Genomic DNA, 20,437 nt, shown 5'->3' on the forward strand with positions numbered 1-20,437 from the left:
CCCACGTGCCGTCTGGTTGGGCTGGCGATGCTGACGCACGCGTGACGTCAATGGCAGCTGGCGGAGTCTGGGCACGAGGAGCAAAGTTGGGATGGGGGTGGGGGGAACCGGGGAGAGGGAAGGCAGTTAATTTGCATTTAAAGGGGCCGGGCCCGGGTTAATGATCAGGGCTTTAAAGAAACGTGTATTGGGAAAACTTTTCTATCCCAGGCTGTGGGTCAAGAAAATGGCGCGGTTCCGCTGAAGTCGGTGGTGATTGAAGTTTGCAATGTCAATTATGTCCTTCCGCGGCAAGGGGGAAGTAGTCCGTTCGTCGGTGCCTAGGCTAGGAGCACGTGACCGGGAGGGGGAGGATGGGGGAGCCAAAGAAGAGGGCGGAGCTGGGGCGAGGACTGTCAGGCTGCATTTCAGCTGCCCCCACCCCCACATCCTGCCCACCCTCTTGCAGCTGCCACCACATCCTGCCCCGCCAAGGGGGCAGGGAGCTCATTTGGGGGGGGGGGGGTATGCACTGACCCCGGACCCGGCTACGGCACATTCCCCCCCCCCCCCCCCAGCTCTCTTCAGCTCCAGGGTGGGGCTTCTGCCCTTTGCCCCAAGGTCTGGCCCCAGGCATCCTGGCGCTAGACTTGGGGCTCTGCTTTGCCAGTACAGCCTTGGACAGCTCTCTCTGCCTGACTGCCATTCATCCTTCCTTCCAACTCTTGCCTGGAGTGAAACTTGGAAGAACCTCAAGATCAAGTTCCTTACAGACCCTTCATCCCTGAGCTAGTACAGTTACTAGGGGGAGAAATAGAGTTGTTCAATAAAGTTTTTATAATCAGAACTCAAATAAATACACAACTGCACACCCGGATGCACATACACATTCAGATTCGTGTGATACATTTGCTGAGTGCATTCCAGGCTGGCTCTGCAAAGCTCTGAAGACCTGAGATTGAGATCTCAGTCTCTAAAGGAGCTCAGGTTCTGGTGAGGAAGAGTCAATTTGGAAACCAAAAATGTCAGTGTTAGTATACTATGGTGTATGTACTGGGGAGATAGATGATACACAGTAGAGAATGCTATGCAAGTTGGCACAGGACAGCACCAAGTCAGTGATGAGAATATATGCACCAAGCTACCCTACAAGCTGCTTAATGTCCTTTGCTTTACAAGCAAGGTGACAGAGGTGGAGAGAAACTGGTGATCTTTGTGGAGATCACTCAAAAACTGATAAAAGAAAGAAATGGGTGGTGATAGGCATTGAGATTATTCTGTTGGCTGTAGAGAAGGTGAGAGAGGCCAGTCAACATCCATGCAGATTAGAGGCTTGACCAGCAATAATGACTTCCCTGGGTTGTACTTTGTGACAAACTGTATACATTTATGGAAGGAACTTAACACAACCTATTCTTTTTAGGATAGGTGGATATCTAAATGTCTGACCATAGGGGATTTGATAGCAGCTTAGGATTGTTAGGTGACTAGAAATGATGGGTGGGCAGTTTGAAGTGAGAGAGGAAAAATGAGACCCCACCGTTTTTGGTCATGCTCCATCGATCATTCTACATATGGAGATTCTGGGATAGAAAGTCTAGAGGGCCATTTAGTGAGTCACTCTCAGGAAGTCCTTATTTCCATCCAGCTTCCAGCAGCTCTTACTCCCTAGAGATTTTTAAGTCTTCCTCCATGGAGGTCAGTATCTTGTGCACGTTATTTAACCTCTTCCCTGAAGTTTACTCTAGATTCTAAATTCTGTCCCACTAATAACATCAGCATCTCCTACTCTGTAGTCTAGTGAATTGTCCTGAGAGCATCTCAAGGATTAAGTCACTTAATCTCTCACTGAGCTCTCCACTTCCTTCCCTTCTCCCTCCAGCTCCTGGCCCTTTAATACCCTCCCCAGGTGACTCACCTTCCTTCCTCATTCCTTTGTTAAGGACCCAACATTCCAATACTGGGAGGATCAGCCAGCCAATCATAGCTCGGGCAGGCTTGCTTCTGGCTTGAGATTGGTTGGAGTTATGATTGGCGGAAGACTCACCTCGCTTATCTACAGGGATTGGGGAGGGGGTTTCTGGGAATTGGGCCTGGGAAAGAATTTGTTGTGAGGCTGTTTGTGTTTTTAGAGAGAATCTTCAAGTAGAGCTCTGGCCAGAGGTCTCTCTGGCTTGGAGATCTTCCAGATTTGAGGCAGGTTGAGAACTTGGCCCTCTTGGTCTCCTGGGGACTTGCTTGTCCCTTTCCATTCTGCCCACCTCCCCCTTCCCCCCTCTGACTTGGGACCCAATGGACTGAAGGCTGCGTTCCCAGGCCTGTTCCTAAGAAGTCTTTTCCAACAGCCTTGGATCTCTCCAGTCTCAACATTCTGCTTTCCCGACGTCGGAAACAGCCGGAAAATAAACACCCTGATGACTAAACGGTTTCTCCAGCTAGAGCCTGGGGAAGCACTAAAAATAGAGGCCACAAGTGAGGGGAGGTTCCCTACTTTGGGGGGTGGGCACTTTCCCATCCTGCTACTGCCACAGTGTCAACTCTGGCACAAAGCTCATGTCTCCAAATCTGTGGGGAAGGGTTAGATGGGCTCTCCCTGTCTACCCTCAAGTTTTTGGGACAAGCTAGCCTTGCCTAGTAAGGGAGAACTTGCTCTGATGCTGGGGGCCCGCCTCCCATACCAGCGGGCAGTTGAGAAGCTTACATTTGGGGACAATGTAGGACATTATATAAATCAGGTTTCCTTACAGAGGGGCCAGGTAAAAGGATTGGAAACTAAGGCCAAGGAAATAAGAGCCTGCTGGCTTCCAGTTCAAGGTACAAAACAAACCTCCAATTTATTTGCAAACCAATCCCACTGCTCTATCCTTCTTTAAGTCTGGCCTGAACTAACTCGGACCTGAAGGAATTTTTTCAGTCTTGCCCCTTGGCCCAAAAGCCTGTTATTATAAAGCAATGTACTACACAACTTTGGTGAGCTGATTTTATTTTCATGCCCAAGGTATGAGTTAAGTCCTATTATCACCATTTCCAGTTTTACCCTGGAAGATAACCAGGTAGAGGAGAATTAGACAATGTGCTTGTGTTCGGTGAAGAATTGGTGGAGTGAGGCTTTGAAGTAAGGCAGGTTGACTGCAAAACTGCAGCATGATATGCTGCAGACATATCGTTCTCGCAAGTATTAACCCAGACTTGGGGTCTTGTCCGGTATATTTAGACCCGGCTTAAGATAGAAATCAGGGCGTGTGAAGAACTGAGTGCCCTTTGGTTCTGCAAGATTCGAGATCGATGCCAGATGTGGTAGCACGCCGCTTCGGGAATGTGGGCCCACCACGAGGAAGGTGGGCAGATGGGGGTCCAGTGTCCAGGCACCAGGCACCTACATTCTTGTAGGGCCCTTGACATTTCCCCAGTAAGATCTACGGCTCATTCTTGAATAAGATGCTCAGAGATGTTTTCTGGGAGGCAGATGGGGAGGGTTGGGGTCGCGCGCCCTTCAAATCGCCCCCTCGGCCCTAAGTAAGCACGCTGGGTCACCCGGGAATGACGAGCGGTCGCTTTAAATCGCTGGACGTCCGCCGAGCCGGGCCCAGGAAGGGGAGGGGGCCGGCCGCAGGTAGAGGGAGCAAGTGAGCTCCCCAGGTAACCTCCGGGGAGGGAACGAGGTCCGGGGAGTGAAGCTTTGTCACACGTCAAGTGGAGGAGATGCATTCTTCCCGGCACTTAGTCTCTCCTCTTCATTTCTCTACTTAAGACTCCTTCCTTCCTCCCAACTCTCCCGGGGCTTGGGGGGTATCGAGGTAGCTAGCGTGTGTGCCCGGGAGTGCGTGCGTGCGCCCCCCGCGGAGCCTCGAGGAGGAGAAGGAAGAAGCTCCGAGGGCGCCCGGCGGCCGTCCGCGAGCTGGAAGGGGGCACCGTGGGCACGGGACGATCCCTTTAAAGGCCTCTGGAGTCCCGTCTGTCTACTTTGCCTCTCTCGGCCTCCACCAATCTCTTCTCTCCCTCTTCCCTTCCCCGCAGGCGGAGGGATCCGCCGCCGCTCCCCGCGCCGCAGCCAGCTTGGGAGGGTGGCGGGGTGGTGGTGGTGGTGGGGGGGGGGGGCCGCTGGCCCGGCCCGGCCGGCCCAAGGGAAGCCAGAGGCGGGGCCGCGTCCAGGACCGCCCCCCCCGCCTCGATCGGCCCCGCCCCTCCGCCCCCACAGGTCCCTCCCATTGGTCCCCCGCCTGTCCATCACTTCTGCTCTCCCTCCCTCCCCCCCCCCCCACCTCTCAAGCTAGGCTGAGCTGTGCCTACGTCGGCCTCGACTCCCGGGGGCTGGAGGAGTTACCTTTGGAGCCCGAAAGGAGGAAGGAAGCAAAATATCAACAACAGTCGAGGCGGCTCCGGCGCTCGGCCGCGGTCCTCCTTTGCCCGCCGCCCGCCCGCCTGCCCGCCCCCGCGCGCACCACGGGGGCCCAGGCCCCCGGCGCCGCCCAGGGCCCGCGCGGACGCCGGCCTCATTTATTATTCCCCCCGCCCCGAGCGGCGGCTTCCCGCTGTTGAAGCTACCCCGGACCTGGGGCGAGGGCCATCCCCTCCCGGCTGTGACACCCCATTTCCCCCGCGGGACTGGTGAGTAGAGAAAAATAGCGCGCCTGCCACTTTAAGGGGCCCCCTCCCCCACCCCGTCCTGGGGCCGGGGTGGCGGGTGGTGGGGACTGTCCCCCGAGGGGTGTCGTGGGGTGCCCCCCGGGCTGGGCGGAACTCGCGGAGCGGACCGTGTTTCCGCGTGGTGCGGGCGGTGGGGTTCCGTAGAGAAACTGTGTGTCCGGGAGTCGGCTGTGGGGGACCCGCGGAGTGGGGTGTAATTCCCCGAGGTGTTGGAGGTGCGGGGTGGGGACGGGCGGACTGGGGGCGCGCCGGCCTGTGCTTTTCCGAGGGTCGGGAAGGCCTCGGAGCGGCCTGGGAAAGGGCGCCATCCTCACCGGGGGGTCTCCGGTGACAGCCTGGGGCGACTGACATTTTAACAGCCGGCTCCCCCTTCTTCTCCCTCCTTCCCCCCCCCCCCCCCCCGCCGCCTGTTCCCTCCCTCCTTGGCCCGAAATGGTGCAGAAGGGGGCCTGGGAGGGCGGTGAAGGGTGGGGGCGGGGGGAGCCGCAGCTGTTTGGGAAGCGGGGGAGGGAGGGGGGGATGTTGTTCAGATGACACCCGGGTGGTGGGTTGGGGTGTGAGTGTGTCTCCCGGGCCCGTGCCTGCCGGGTGTCTCACGGAGTTGGGACGCGGAGTCGCTAAGGAGATGGGCACGCAGGAGGACCCTCCTCGGGACCGCCTAGCCTAGGTTCCGAGACCCCTCGTGTAGTTTGTCAGCAACTCCAGCTGGAGAACCCCCTGGCCAGAAGTTTGCAGCTGTTCAACATCTGGGCAGAGGAGTTCTCCAGTCTCTCTTTCCACCTATGGCAGGCCGAGTTGGGCTAGGAGTAGGGTCTGACCAGGGAGGAGGGATGGGCTTTTGGGGAGGTTAGCCCACTTAGTCTCCCACTAGATTTTCAGCCTCTTTACATCGTGGGTCGGGGGGTCGTGTGTAACGACGGGAAGTACTAAATCCCTGGTGATTCACACTGACCTCACAGGAACCCAGGGTGCCTCAGGAAAGGAGCACCCCTAGGCATGGGCTCACTTGACCACTGACTAGGTTATACCAGGTTTGTTCTGAGTATGAGGCCTGGCCTCCCTTACCTCGTGTTGCTGGGTTGGGGGATGGTACAGTGGGTGGATCCTGTGCCTCCTTCCCTGTGCCCAGCACCCCCATATATGACTTTTATTCAGGGGCCTAGTTTTTTAAATATGAGGGTGGCAGTTATTCACCCTCCCCCCATGCCCCCAATGGGTCTCCAAAGCACTTCAGAGGCCAGCCTGGATGGACTATGGGAAGTTTGCCGGCTGGGGCAGTGACCTTGGGCTGCTCTGGCCTGGAGATCGGAGGGGAAACCCAGTCCAGTATGAGATTAGGTGTATTGGAGTCAGGGCTGTCCACTTCCCACTCGCCCCACAGGAGGTTTCAGTGGATAAGAGCAAGAAAAAAGACACATCTCATTGTCCACAGATGCCCACCGCTTGTGATCACATCACCCCTGATCAGGACTCAGCCTAGTCTTCCATCCTGGCTCTCCCGGCTTTCACAGCCTGCCTGGGGAATGAATTTCCTTCCTGTGGTTTCTCAGTGTGTTGTGCAGGGGATGAGGGTGGGGTGGGATCTGTATGGGAGTGGCCGGGGCACTTACTATATAGGGTGGTTGGGGGACACTGGAACTGCAGCCTTTCTCCACTTGTCCCAGTGTGGGGGTTCTAGCGCTTGGGTCTCAGTAGTCATTTTCTCTTTGTTGTGAATCCCCTGTCCACATGACATACTCTGTGTGCTTGCATGTATGTGTACATGTGTACATTGGTAAGGAGTTTCTTTGAAGAAGAGAGGAGCTTTTAATCACATTACTGTAGCAACCAGAGAGGTTGAGTTTTTTACCTCAGAACACAAAGCAGATTCAAGTCAGAGCTTTAGTCCTTTTGCTCTTTTAGGCACAGCTTCATAGCAAGGAGAGACTTCAAAGGAAGACAGGCAGATGAACTGTGGTCCAAGAAAAGAAGCAGAACCCAGAAAGCATCACAAACCTTGTGATGGGGGATGGGCACGGGAGGGGGGTGTAGGGCTAGAGCTTCTGTTACAGTGCTTGTAAGCAGCATGGTAGAAGATTTGGAAAAGTAGCAGGTGCTGCCCATTGTCCATCCCTATCTGCCTGGTGGCCCTAGACTAGAGGGGCTGGGCATCCTAGCTCTGCCCCTCATAGCTTCTGGCTCTTCTTGTAGGCTAGGAGATTTGCTTGTCTTTCTGGCTGTGGTTATATAATCTCTCTCCAGCAGTGTTTTTTCTTTCTTTCTTTTTATTTTTTGGGGGTCTTTCCTGGGTTATATGATGGAGAAGAGAAGGTATAGGCAGACTCCTTAGGTTTGAGGGTAGGAAGAATAGCAGCAGGAAGCTGAGGGGTTTCATAGCCCCAGAGGAGGAGGAGGAGGAGGTTAGGCCCTCATTGATTGTGACCCCCCCCCAATCCTACCCTGGGGAGGGGTCTGTGTTGTGGGTGTCCCTGGCCCTTGTGCCCCCAGAGAGGCCTAGACCTCTGCTTGTCTTGTCAACCTTCTCTTCCTGGACAGCTGGACCCCCTTCCCTCCCTATTTAGCACTGTGTTTACATGGGCCTCGTACAGGCTCTTGTTGGATGAACACTTTGCCATCCACCTGTGTACCTCCTTGGGGGAGAAGAGATTCCAGGGACAAATGGGTAGGTCCAATGTTGCCATGGTTGTATTTAAGCGGGCTCCCTGCTTCTCTGCCCTCTGGTCTGGACAGTGGTGGCCTTACTGGAGAAGAACAGCTGGTGGGGTACAGATCTTCCTCTTAGACACAAATGCAACTGTTCAGCTAGGTTCTGGAAGGGGCATGAGGATTCCATGCAGGCATAGGACCTACCATATGGGGTCAGATTCTGGGTCTGTGGCCATGGTTGTCACCCTTGGGGAACTCTTCACGTTCCAAGGCTAGCTGGTCCGGGGCAATTAGCTCTCTTTTACAGGGAAGAGGGAAGAAGGAGATGGTGGCGGGGCCAGAACAGCCTCAGCATCACTGTAATCGTTGGTGGCTTTTATGAGCCAGTCATGGGGCCAGAGTCCAGCCAAACCTCTGTCCTGTCCCAGTTTGGTGACTTACTCATGAGAGGAAAGGACAGTTTTAGGGCCTAAGAGCTCTGTTCTAGAAGCTGGGTATCTGATTGTGTGGTGGTTAATATTGCCCTGTCTGTTCAGTCACAGCAGGCAGGGTGAAGCTAAGCTTCAGGAATTGCTTCCCAGTGAGACTAGGTTGGGAAGAGAGAGATGGCTTTTAACTTGGCCTGGAAAAGGTGGGGATCTCAAAGTACTTTTTTCTCCAGTGGATCTGCTAAAAAAAAAACAAAAAAAAACCACCTTGACCTTTGGCCTAGTCGAGTTGGTGCTGTTTGGCTCCTGGAATATTTATTTTCTCTTCTCTTCCCCTTGCCTAGGACAAAAAGTATTCTGAAGCTAGTTTGTGCTGGAGCTAGCCTTTGAGCTTCTTTCTTCTAGCAAGAGCACTGAGTGTGGGAGGGGGGTCTCTTTCAGACTGGCAGGTCCAGATGCACCTGGCAGGCCTACAGCATTTAGTGTCATCCATGTATGAAGGTGTGTGGTGCATACTTGGGTGTGTAGACACCCACAGAGCAGCTGCCACCCTGCGGGAGGTGGGGGTAGTGAGTGGCAAAGATGATTAAAGGATTGGAGAGTGGAGATGGGGTGAGGGGACTGGAGGCAAGAGGCGAAGGGCATAGAAGAACTCTGAAGAGAGAAGTATTGGCTGGAGCAGGAGGGATTGAGGTTAGACCACAGATGGGCAGAGCCCTGTCTGCAAAGTAAAGAGTATGGCTTGTGAGTCAAGGAGCCCTGGCTGATTTCAGTCCCTTCCCCCATCCTTGTTGATGACCCTAGCCCAGACTACCTCTGCACTTACTGTCTGTGTCCTTGGGTAAGTTGTCCCCTGTCTGGCCTCAAGTTTCCAGGTGTGTAGGAGTTTCACCTTCAGTCATCCAAACACCTGGGTGTTTTGGTGGTGTGCTTAGTCTCTAGCCCTCCTCCCCCAGGAACAAGGCCACTCTGCCTTCTCAAGGCTGCAGCTGAGCCCTCAGGCGTTTGGGGGCAAATCTTGGGCCTAGGTGATCCCCAAGGCCCTCTCCATCTGCTTTTCCTTTTTCCAAGGCCAAGGCTGCAACCTGCCTTCTTGAGAGGCAAGCCATGCTTGTGGGGGCAGGGGGTGCCTACATTGACTGCATCAGGTCTGCCTGGTCTGGGCTGGGCAGCTGCGCCTGTTGTCTGACTGTCTACTTTCTGCTGTGGGCTGTGAGGGAGGGCCCTGTCCGAAGCCCTGGCCTGTGGCTGGCCACACCCAGGCGGGACCATATTTACTCATTTAAGTTACCCTCCCAAGAGGCTCCAGGCTGTAGGCCTGGTCACACCAACCTTGGCTTGGTGCCCCCCAGCCTGTGGTGTTTGAGCCACTCCCCTTGAGCTGGGCAGACAGGCAAATGTACAGGGAAGAAGCTTCCAGCCTCCACCGGGGAAGCTTTCCTCTTCTGCTTACCCACTCACCCTGCTCTCTAGCAGACACAGTTCAGAGACTCCAAATGACAACTTTTGCCATTCTTGAAGCAAGAGGAAGGGAAGTCCCATTTTCATGTCCTTGTATGCTGTGCTCAGGGCTGGATATGGTAACCTATAAAGACTATTTGCCTCCACAACTGTTTTTTTTTGTAATGGGGAAAACTGAGTCCCAGGGATTTAAATGACTTACTTAAATTTTCCTGCATAGGAGGGCTTTTATCTGAGGCTAAAGAAGGGATTCTGCCTTGTAGTGGGAAGAAGGCTCAGGGAGCCCCCAGAGGAGGAGGAAGAGGACATGTCGAAGGCTGGTCAAGCTCAGCCTGGTAGGAGTCCCAGACAGAGGGCAGAGAATTAGAGTTTGGTGGTAAGCTGAGGGGAATGTTGCCTTGATCCCCTGAGAAGGTATTGTCTTTGGATTTGAGGGCTATGAGAAGAGGTCCCCAAAGCAAGGGGTGGAAGCAGGAGCCAAGAACAAGCAGATACTCCTTCTAGGTGTCATTAGCACTCCCTTGAGCTGCTGCAGTGGGGTGTATGAGGAGAGGAGCTGGAGTGGGAAGGCCTGGACCACAGAACTGGGCTATCTGAAAGCAAAGGCCTGGCCCTCTGGGAGCCCATGAAAGAGTATGCAAAAGCTGGAGGCAGGCCCCCTCCCTCTTTGCAGTCCAGATTGGGAGAGTGTGCTCAGCAGTCAGCCCACCTCTTGCTCTTACTATCCCAGCTGCCCTTGGGCAAGTCCTTTCCCTTCTCTTGGTTGGTTCCACATCTCTGAAAAGGAGAAGGCCCATAAAGGTGTGTCTGCTGCTAGAAAGTGGCTTTCAGTGTGTTCCCTCACTTCCCTACCCCCCCTTACCCCCACCCCCACCTAGGACTCACCTGCTAAGGTGGCTACCTACAGCCTTTGCCATCTGAGCTAAGGGCTCAGGAGGTTTTGAGTAGATGTTCTAGCCCAGGCCCCAGTTTGGTCCTGGGGGGTGGGGTGGGGTGGGAAGCTAAGCTTTCTCTGTACAGCTTGTCTCAGGTCCTTGTCTCAGGTCCTCCCCTTCCACTGGGCCCTGTGAATCTTCCTAGGACCCCTCTGGCTGAGAGCTTGCTTATTCCCCATGTCGTCCTTGTCCCCAACCCCTACATGTATTTGAGAATGAGGGACAAAAGAGAGAGCAGTTCCTAAGGCCCAAAGGCAGGCGAACAGCAGGAAGGGAATATGTAGAGAGAAGAGAGTTTTGCTTTTGGTTTTGTAGGGAGATCTTGCTTGATCCAGTTGGACCAAATGACAGGGAGACAAGAGAATGAATGGATCAAGAGGGTATGAGGGAGACCTTGAACCTAGAATCTTTCCTTGTAGCGCATGTATTGTGTTGGGTGAGTACTAGTAGTAGTTTAGTCCTGGAAAATGGGTGCATCCTGAATGCTGTTCTCAAGTGTTTCTGGTTGCCTGTCTTCTTGACATCTAGGACCTTTTCTTCAAGACCCAGAACCTCCTACCTCCATGTTAACTCCCCCTCCCCCCAACCCCATGCATTCCTTGTGGCATGCTGGGGGTGGGGGGGCAGACAGCCTGGGTGGGGACAGGTGTCCTGGCCCAGCTGTTCTTTCTTGTCTTCTCCCACCTGTCACCCTGCTGGTGGGGAGCTGAGGCTGGAGAGAGAAAAAACCTTCACCTGTTCCCAGGGGTGGGGCCCTGGTTGTAAAATCCATCAGAGAAATTGAGAATAGACAGCAGGCAGGACTTGCCCTCAGAGGAAGGAGAGAGCTCTAGATCATAGGAAAGGCAAGCAGGGAATGACTGGCAGGCCAAGGAAGGTCCTTACTGATAGAAGTCAGAGGGGTCCTTGCACATTCTCCATGAAGGAATGAGATGCCAGGTATTGGTAAGGAGCACAGATCTGGGGACATGTATTTGTATCACTTTGTTTCCCACCCCCTTACCCACCTGGGCCCCCTCCATCTGGCCAGGCATCTTAGCCTCACCTGGCACCTTTCCTGAAAGTAGCAAGCTAATCCTGTAAGAGCTGCCTGGCTGGCCGCCTCAGCAAGCCTACACAGCCACCATGCCAGGCCTCCCCCACTGCCAGGGGCTTAGAGGACTGTCCTTTGAGTCAGAAGGAGACCCAGTCACTGCCCTGAGCGGCCCCTTTAAATCCTTGGTGGATTCTCGAGGTCGTGATGTCTCTAGGAGGATTTGCTTTCCCTGATTGGATTGGCCTCTTTCTGGTCCCCTGTCCCCTTGTTGTAAGCACAGGTGGGCATTTCTCTTCTACCCTTCACCTCTCCTTCCAAGGGTTCCTCCCCTTCCAAGGGCAGTTGTCTAGGCTGAGGGCCCAGACCAGAACCCCTGCCCCCTCCTGCCAAAATTGCTTCAGTCAAGCAGCTCTGCCCTGCTTTAGGATGAGGAGAAAGGCTCTTGCTGCTCTAAACAGGAGAAAAAGCAGTACCCTGGAAGAGAGTGCTTTTCCGAAATGCCTATTACCTGCTTCTCTTCACTTTTTCTTCTTTAGCCTGCTTTTCCTTTAGCCAGAGCCCATGCCATCATTCCCCACTGCTCCCATTTCCATGGGAAGAACCTTCTTTCATCTAAACAGCCAGTCTACTGGCTGCAATGGCAGGCAGCCCAAACCCAGCACTAGGGGCATTTACACTTATCCCAACGGCTCTCAAGCTGACTGCCCCCAAAGCCCCAGCTGCCACTTTCACTTCTGTCTCCTGGGACCCCAGGGGGAAGTAGGGTGAGGAGGTGGAAGGTGACACATTAACCGTCCCAACCGCCCCCACCTCTTCTCAGTAAAGTCTTTTGATGGCCAGGGGCCCCTGTCCACCACTCTTATCCAGGTGACTGAAATGGGTTTAGGTTATATTGTTAGGGTTGGCTACTATGGGAAGGATGGTAGGTAATAGGAAGGAATTCCCAAGTAGGAGACATTTTGGGGGCTTCACTGTTTGAGTGGGTATGACTGAAGTATAGCTGCTATAATGGTCAAATGGAAATTAAATTTCAAAGCAGGTTGAGGACTGTTGTCTGCCAGCTCCCACTGGTAGAAGTACAATGCCATGGCCTCCATGCCTGCCCATATGTTGCCAGGTACCCATGCTTGATTGGGTGGCTTCAGACAAAGCAACTTGGAGCCCCAGAGATGACTTTGAGTTCAGGGACTTCACCCTGAGAAGTCCTCTGTAGTTGGATATCTTCTTTTTTGCCAGTCCTGGGACTTGGACTCAGGGCCTGAGCACTCTCCCTGGTTTCTTTTTGCTCAAGGCTATCTCTTAAGCCACAGCTGTCACTTCTGGCTTCTTCAGTTGATGTGGTGCTGAGGAATCGAACCCAGGGCTTTGTGCATGCTAGGCAAGCACTCTACCACTAAGCTACATTCCCAGCCCTGTAGTTTGATATCTTACTTGCTGCACTGGGTCCTGTTCTCTCATGCTGCATTCTTGGGAATGGATGCTAGAACTGGACATAGGAAAGCTCTGTCTCATCCTGCTGCTGAGGTGCATCCTTAGCACTAGGAGGGAGGGGAGTGGGTGTTGGGAGCCACAGGCCAAGGTACCCTTTGCTCTGGGAACTTTACTGGATTCCGGTAGCTGCAGTGCACATTTCTTCCTCATGATTTACCCCATCCCATCTGGCAGGCCTGGAGGACCAACCGGATAGATGGAGCTCTAGCCAACGACTGGGGATGTTTAGACATTTGAGGGTGCCTTTTGGAGGGAAAGACTGGGGCCAGAGGCCTGGAGTTCCACCTCTGCTTGGGGTTCCTAAATGTCATGGGATTCTGGATAGGGGTGACCCAGGCCCTGGAATGGGAAGTTAAGTTGGAAGGAATAAGGCCAAAGACACTATGCAAATCCTCATGCAAATGAGCAGTAGTGACTCATTGTTGCTAGGCCTGCTGGGGCGGGGTGAGACAGAAGGCACAGCTTGGGTTTCAGAACTGGCCTGGCCCCACCAGTGACATGGCAGTGACCTTGGGCCAGACCATGACAGAGACCCTTAGAGGCCCCCAGCACTGATGTGAGTGGTGTTCCAGGTACGTGAGAGGACTGGGTTTGTTGTACCTCTGCCTTGGGGTCCTGTGTGCCTGTCCTGAGTACCTGCCTTGGCTGGTCATGAGTCTCAGCCAACTCTTGGTTATCTAGTGGGAGATGACGGTTTCTAATGCACATTCCTGCCATCCTCTGTTCTCCATGTTGTCTCTTCTTGCCAGCTGGTAAATAATGGGTCCAACCAGGCCATCTCTGGTTACCTTGCCATGGAATCACACCATCCTACCCCTCTCTTTCCAGCTTCTCCACAGGACATGGGAGCAGAACCTCGGGGGCAGAAAGAGCTCTCAAAACTTTACAGTCTGTTTTGCTGGCCATTAGGGCGACACTGGAGGGGCATTGACTGACCCAGAGTCACATAGAGGAGCTGGAACGGGGACTAGCACCCAGGCCTGTAGTCCCAGCCCAGAGCTCTGTGTTTCCCCTGATCATTGCCAACATCATTCACCCCTTTTCTACAAGTACTCTATCTCCTGTTGTCCCTAATTATTCTCAAGGTCATGTTGGTGGCTACAGGAGCTTTCTCTAGAGAGAAACTTAGAGGCCATGAAGGGTAGGCCAGACTGGTTGGGAAGTGCAGGAGCCTCCATAGGTAGCCATACAGCCTCACAGCTGCAGCAGGAAGGATGAGAGCTAGACTACAGGAAGGTCAGGCTAGGCTAAGGAAACAGTGGAGTTTGCTCTGGAGACAGACCCTCACTGGAGAGGCATCTCCTGAGCAGAGAACAGGATGAGCCTATCCCAGGAGGCTTGCCAGGGAGGAGAGAGCGGAAAGCTTTGGGTGGAGCCTGGGAGAATTGTCCAGCGGAAGCTGGGGAGGGCTCCTGACCCTGCTCCCCACGCCACCCCAGAGGCTCTTCACGCCAGGTCCCATCCTTTATGTGTGTCAGAACCTCACTACCTGTCCCCAACTTGCATTTTTAGGTGCCTGGGACCTGAGACCACCCCACCCATGCCCAGCTTTCCTAGACTTTCCCCCTTAGCCCGCCCCCAGGTCCCCTGTCAGTGAGTTAAAATTAGCTCAGTGCCCAGGCTAAAAATAGCCCCTGCCCAGCCCTGGAGCTGCTGGCTGGGGGAAGGGAGTCCCTGAGGGAGGGGAAGATGGTGGGAACCAGGTTTTGGGGTAGAGAGCCTGCCAGACTGAACTTTGAAGGGTTGAAACAGGGGCCATGCGCTGGGATCTGACCATAGGACTGGGGTGAAGAAAAGTGATGGCCCGAAGGTCCTCAGCCTTGGTGTCTGCTTTGGGGGCAGCCCCAGGGCTGAGGTTCAGATAACACCGGGAAGTTGTTAGTCCTGGGGACAGGTGGGAATTGAGGACAGATCAAAAGTTGAGTTAGGCATCTTGGATCTTGGAACCTACCTCTGCTCCTCTAAGGGCCTGCCTGCCCTTTGGAGGCTTGGCAGAGTCCAGATGCTCCTTCCCAGGCCCCTGAGGGTCCCCTTGGCTTTCCCTGGCCCTCTCCAAGTGTGGGACCCGCCCTTCCTTGCCTCTTGGCTGGACCACAAGTTCTCAGAGGGCAGGGAGGGTGCCCAGCACTAAACCAGAGTCCAGATCTGAGCCTGCACACACTCCCTGCTTCTCTGGGTCTGTCTGGTCACCTGACAGCCGCCCTCACCTCGTCTTCCTTCACCTGTGCCCCACACTGCCTTCTGACTACTGCCACTCTCCTCTCTTTTCCTGTGTCTATGTGTCTGTCCCCTTCCACCACCACCCCTCCCATGTCTGCTTCACCCACGCCTCCTCCCTCGTTAGTGAGCAGGCTGCTTGAGGCCGCCTGACTGTGGGGGTGACAGGTGGATTGGATTGTCACCCCCTCCCCCAGCGCCTGCTGCTTATTTCATGCCCTGCAGCCCAGCCACAGGGAAGGGGCGGGAGGAGGGATGACAGCTGTCTCCAGCACCTCCTGCCTTCCCCTCCAGTCCCCAGCCTGCAGCCCCAAGCAGCCTGGGAGGAAGGGAGGAAGGGAGGAAGGCCTGCCTAATGAGAGATCCCTTTCTCACTGTCTCACTGTGGGGAAGAAGTCCATTGCTGTGGCATGTAGGCATCCACTCAGCCTCTATGGGCATCTGCTCCATTCTGACCCACACTGGGGTGGGGACTTGGGGAACAGATGCCCTGAATCTGGCTCATGGCCACTGGGACAGAGAGTCCATAGAGGTAGAAGAGAATAAAGAAAAAAATATGGGTCTCTCCTGAGGAACCAGAGGGAGGACTGAGGTTAGAATTGGAAAGGAGTTCTGTAGCTCCTCAGGAAGGACAGACAGCCCAGCTCAGCCCTGATGCAGCTGCTGTTCCAGGGGGGCTGCCCTGTCCCCCCCCCCATCCCCGCTCCCCTCATATAGGAACTGAGATAGCATCATTCTGAAACCTGAGAATGGTTTGAGTATTGCTCAGGTACTGGGAGGTGTTACATTGGGGAGGGAAGGGCCTGTTTCTTCTCCAGTACTTCCTCCAAACCAGTGATCCTTTAGGGTTCCTTTTGCATTTCATTTGTACCTCATTTGCATATAAACACCGTCCCAGTTCCTATTGGGTAGTCAACTTGGGAAAATAGCTGTCCATGGGATCCTTCTGGATCCCAAGTGCTCTTGGGTCCCCTCAGCCTTGTCAAAAACATTGTCGGATGGACCTCTGTATTGCTGCTGCTCTCTACTGCAGGCTTCTCTGCAACTGCTCTTTCTTCTACCATAAATCCTGGGGCCTCCTCCATCTCCACAGGAAGCCCCTCTCCAGCCCTGCCCTATCCTTAGAGTTGGTGAGTCTGAGGCAAGCAGCTCAAGTCTTCCAAGCCCTTGGAAGTGACACACACAGATGATGTCCATAAGCTGTGCCTGGAATTGGGATGGGGCAGGTCCTGGGGCTGTCAGAACAGGAAGGCCATCCTGGTGACCCCCAACTCTTCAATAGTCCAAGCTCTCCCAAGCCCAGGGCTGCAGATGGCAGGCAGAGCCAAGTCCCAAGGTGTAGGGAAGAAGCAGCCACTGGCCAGGGCATTGGAGTGGGCTTCTTAGAGGAAGAGCACACAGGAGAGGAGAGGTGGACCAGGACGAAGTCAGGCTGGAGAACAGAGTCCACATCTGGAGAACAGATGCCCAGGCCTCTGGCTCCTGGCAGTTGGTTAGGTAATTAGGCAGAGGACTAATTAAGGAGGTCCAGGTGTTCATTAACATCTCCTAATGGGATAAGGAAGCTTGGAAAGGATCAGCCTCTACACCTTCCAGTAGGGTCAATTTAGGGTCCTTCATGCCTGTCTTGGCTCTAGCCTTCCTTCTTCTAGTATCATAGTTGAGTTCATGTTCTTGCCCAAGGGCAATGTGGAATGGATAGCAGAAGAGGAAAAAGGCTAGTACAGCCTGAGCTTGCTTTATAGGAGAGGTTTTGGTTAGATAGGAGGAAGAACTGCCCAAGGCAGGAACATCTCCTCCCACCTCTGGAAACGTTGACAAGAGAGAGAGAGAGAGCAGAGTGGGGAAAGGGACCTAGAAGGCATGGAATTAGCAAAAGTGTCTGAGCTACCTTGGAGGGAGGAGTGATAGATGGGGCCTGGTCTGACTTGTGTTTGTCAGAAGAAGATATTCAGTGGATCTCTATGGCTTCTCTGCCTTTTCAGCCCTGATCCCTCTCACATCCCAGCTCCCCCAGCATGAGGCGGGGGTGTGGGGGGGTGTAGGAGATCAGCCAGGGAGCTGGTTGCCAGGAGACAGTTGCCTAAGCAACCCCATCCTCTCCATCTCCATGTGCTTAGGGCTGCTCCTTAGAAGACTTTAGAGTCTCACCCTCCGTACCAGCCAACCTGAGGATAAGGAGGGTTGCAAACTACTAGCCAATCTGAGGGTGGCAGAGGTGGTTTGGAGGGTGGTTGATGTCCAAAATGATAAGCTTCAAGAACAGATGGTAGAGAAAGAAAGGTTCTAGTTGCACCAAAGATAAAAAGTGAGAAAAGCTGTACTGCAGGAAGACTGACAGAAGTTAGACTGCAAGAAGGACTTTACCACATGATCATAACAAAATAATCTTGTCTTCTGATATTTTCTGAGCTCCTTAGTACTGGCAATAGCATATGAAAAAGGCAGATCTAGTTCCTGCCCTCATGAAGTTTCAGTCTCATAGGGAAGCCAGGCAGTTCAATAGCAGCACAGAATTGTAATTATTTACATTTGTGGTAAGTACAGGAAGACTTCAGAAGTGGCTTTTTGAGGATCATGAGAACAATAAGAGGTTTTCTTCCAGCTTGGTGACGATTGTGCTGACCATAAGCTGAGATTCCATTTCAGCAACTGCTTGTGAACAAGGGTGGTGAGAGGCAGATAGGAAAGTGGGGGTGAGAACGAGGACAGCTGCTGGAGCCAGAGCGTACAGGAGTTCTTGCACTTGCCGGTCTAGATAGGAGCCAGAGAATCCTATTTGGCAGAGCTGGGCATGGTGGTGCATGCCTATCATCCCAGCACTCAGGAGGCTCAGGTAGGGCTATATAGTGAGTTACAGGCTAGCTGGGACTACAGAGACCCTGTCTCAAAACAAAACAAAATACAATAAAAAGTCAGCTTGTCATAGGCCCCCGTACCCTCCCATCCTTGCTAGTCCATTGCAACTCGAGAAAGCAGTTTTTAGATTGCCCCCACAAACAAGCAAATTCCTTGGGTTGGTCAGTGGGAGTTTAGGGTTATGGGAGAAGAAGGGGAGGGATGGTTGGCACTTGTTCTCGGCTAGTCAGAGCTAGCTGAGCCACTGGTGGTATCCTAGGTTGTAGGAACTGACTATAGTATACTTTAAGGGCAAGGATAAGGGTAGGGAGGCCTTTGAGGAGGGGCATGGAGCTATGCTTAGGGGCAGAACAGAGAGCTGAGCTGAGGGAGCAGCCCTGTGATGGTCCAGATCCTTCTCCTTTTCGCTCTCCTCAGCACAGCTAGGATGCTGGGCTGACCTTCAGCATTTACTGTGGAATTTTGGGGCATCAGTGTGGGGCTAGAAAGATTCAGGGACGCTCAGCAGCTATTGGTGGTGGGATCTGGGGCTAGGGTCCTCTGTCATCTCCGTTGTGGCCTGCCCAACTTGAAGGTCATATGGACACTAGAGTCTACGTCCTTATACTCTGTAATGGGCTGTCTGGGCAGGGACTTCATAGAGGGGACTCCTGAGGGGAAGGCTGGACTTCTCTGGGTCAGGCTCCTTCCAGGACACAACTGAAATGGCTTTAGCAAACATGCCCACCTCTGCTGTCTTCAAGAAAGTTCCAGAGTTTCAGAGACTGCTGGAATGATAGAGCTAAGAGTCCTTGAGGTCATCTCCATCCCACCCTTGGCCCTTCTAGCCTCTGAGGGCCCATTCAACTTATGTAGCCCCATACAAACCTGATAGCATACATCTTTTCTGACTTAAAACTAAGCTACCATCCATGTGCCCCTCCCGTCCCACAGTTTCCCCCAGAGATACACAATGCACTGGTCCCATTTTTTAACCTTTGCTCTGAGAATGGGATTGTAGACCATGACTGGGTTACAGGTATACCAAGATGGGAATCCTTCATGCCCTGGCTGTGAGGGTCCTTGTCAGTGTACATCATTTATGGGTGTTAAATGGTAAAGAGTGGAAAATTCAGATTAATGTGTGTCCTAGACCTGGCCAATACTTCTAGGGCAAGAGTGATCAGAGTGAGCCCCTTTTGTACATGTAATTCTGTTGGAGCCCAGCCCCTCCTCACTTGTTCATTGTTGCCCTCAGCTGCTTGCACACTGCCATGGTAGAAATGAATAGTTACAGTGGACTATATGGCCTGCTGAGCCTGAAATACTTTAGCTGTAAGTGGAGTGAAAAATCTAAGGGACAGTGCCTAGGTCCTGAGTTCAAGCCATAGTACCAGCCCTAAATAAGAAAAGAAAAAGGAAGAAAGGGTGAGAGGGAGGGAAGGAGGGAAAAGAAAACAAAAGAAAAGAAAGCATGCATACTGGACACGAAGGTTCACACCTATAATTTTAATTACTCAAGAGGCTGCGATCTGAGGATGGGGATTCAATGCCAAGCCAGGCAGGAAAGCCTGAGACTCTCATCTCCAATTAAACACCAAAACAGCTGGAAGTAGAGCTGTGGCGTAAGTGATAAAGTGCCAACCTTGAGCAAAAAAGCTTAGGGACAGCACCCAAGCCTTGAGTTCAAGCCCCAGGACTGGTACCAAAAAAAAGAAGGAGGGATAGGAATGTGGCTTAGTGGTACAGTGCTTGCCTAGAATGCATGAAGCCATGGGTTTGATTTCTCAGCACCACATACACAGAAAAGACCGGAAGTGGTGCTGTGGCTCAAGTAGTAGAGTGCTAATTTTGAGCAAAAAAGAAACTCAGGGACAATGCTCAGGCCCTGAGTCCAAGCCCTAGGCCTGGCAAAAAAGAAGGAAGGAAGGGTGCAAGGCCTTGGGTTCTATCTCCAACACTGTAAAAGAAAAAACAATTGCTGACCATCAGAGCTTTCTTCAAATAAATATTTTAGGCCAAGGCCCACTGGATAAAGCAGACTGTTGCAGAGGAGCTCTGCTTAGAGACTGGGATTCTGCAGCCCCATGGTAGGACCCACCCCCCACACACACACCAGGGTTCCCAATTCCATGTGAGGACCCCTGTTGTGAGAGGTGATGCTTTGCTGGCACCAGGCATCCCCTGGCCACTGCTTTGACTGGCATTCCTCAGTGTACTCCCTAGTAGGATCCAGAATGGGAGCCATGGTTCCAAGCCAGAGGGGGCAGCTGGGGAGCCAGCGTAAACTAGGGCGAAGAATGACATGGTCTCTAAGACCCAGACCCTGAGAAGCCAGGAGCTCTGTGTCCTTTGTCTGATCTGGAGCCTGATGGCAGCCTGATGGTGGGGCAAAGGCCTGGCCCAGGGCCCCAAGCTGAGCCCAGCTTGGCATGCCATTGCCTCAGGGAGCCTGCAATGTCTCATGTTGAACCAGGTTCTCACAGGTGCTATGAACTTCATCCACCTCCCCAGGGAGCGCTGACAGACCTCTTGGTGACTCTCACCTTTCAGGACATTGTGGGTAAGGTCCTACAGACCATGAACTGAGCACCGATCCCGGACTTTAATGAGCACAGTGTGAGGTGCACTCAGACCTGCCACCCATCAGCCCCTCCCCTCCCTAGCATTGAGGACCTCCAGAGAAGATGGGGAGGAAAAAGATTCAGATCCAGCGAATCACTGATGAACGAAATCGACAGGTGAGGAAATCCTAGATC

At 53.4% G+C, this 20,437-nt stretch overlaps 1 protein-coding gene across 4 annotated transcripts in view; it reads left to right on the forward strand.

Annotated features, from left to right (window-relative positions):
- The first annotated feature begins 4,218 nt into the window (after positions 1-4,218).
- The window catches only part of Mef2d (myocyte enhancer factor 2D), a 33,561-nt gene continuing 17,342 nt past the window's right edge, over positions 4,219-20,437 (forward strand). Inside the window, exons 1-2 of one of the 4 annotated variants that reach the window (XM_048356429.1) lie at positions 4,219-4,587; positions 20,232-20,419. In XM_048356429.1, coding sequence (XP_048212386.1) covers positions 20,366-20,419 — 54 coding nt within the window. In that variant the 5' untranslated portion in view covers positions 4,219-4,587; positions 20,232-20,365. The remainder of the gene's footprint in view (positions 4,588-20,231; positions 20,420-20,437) is intronic. The other 3 variants (XM_048356431.1, XM_048356428.1, XM_048356430.1) reach the window with 3 other exon arrangements.

Source organism: Perognathus longimembris, chromosome 11, assembly GCF_023159225.1.
Source record: "Perognathus longimembris pacificus isolate PPM17 chromosome 11, ASM2315922v1, whole genome shotgun sequence".
Lineage (NCBI taxonomy): Eukaryota > Metazoa > Chordata > Mammalia > Rodentia > Heteromyidae > Perognathus > Perognathus longimembris.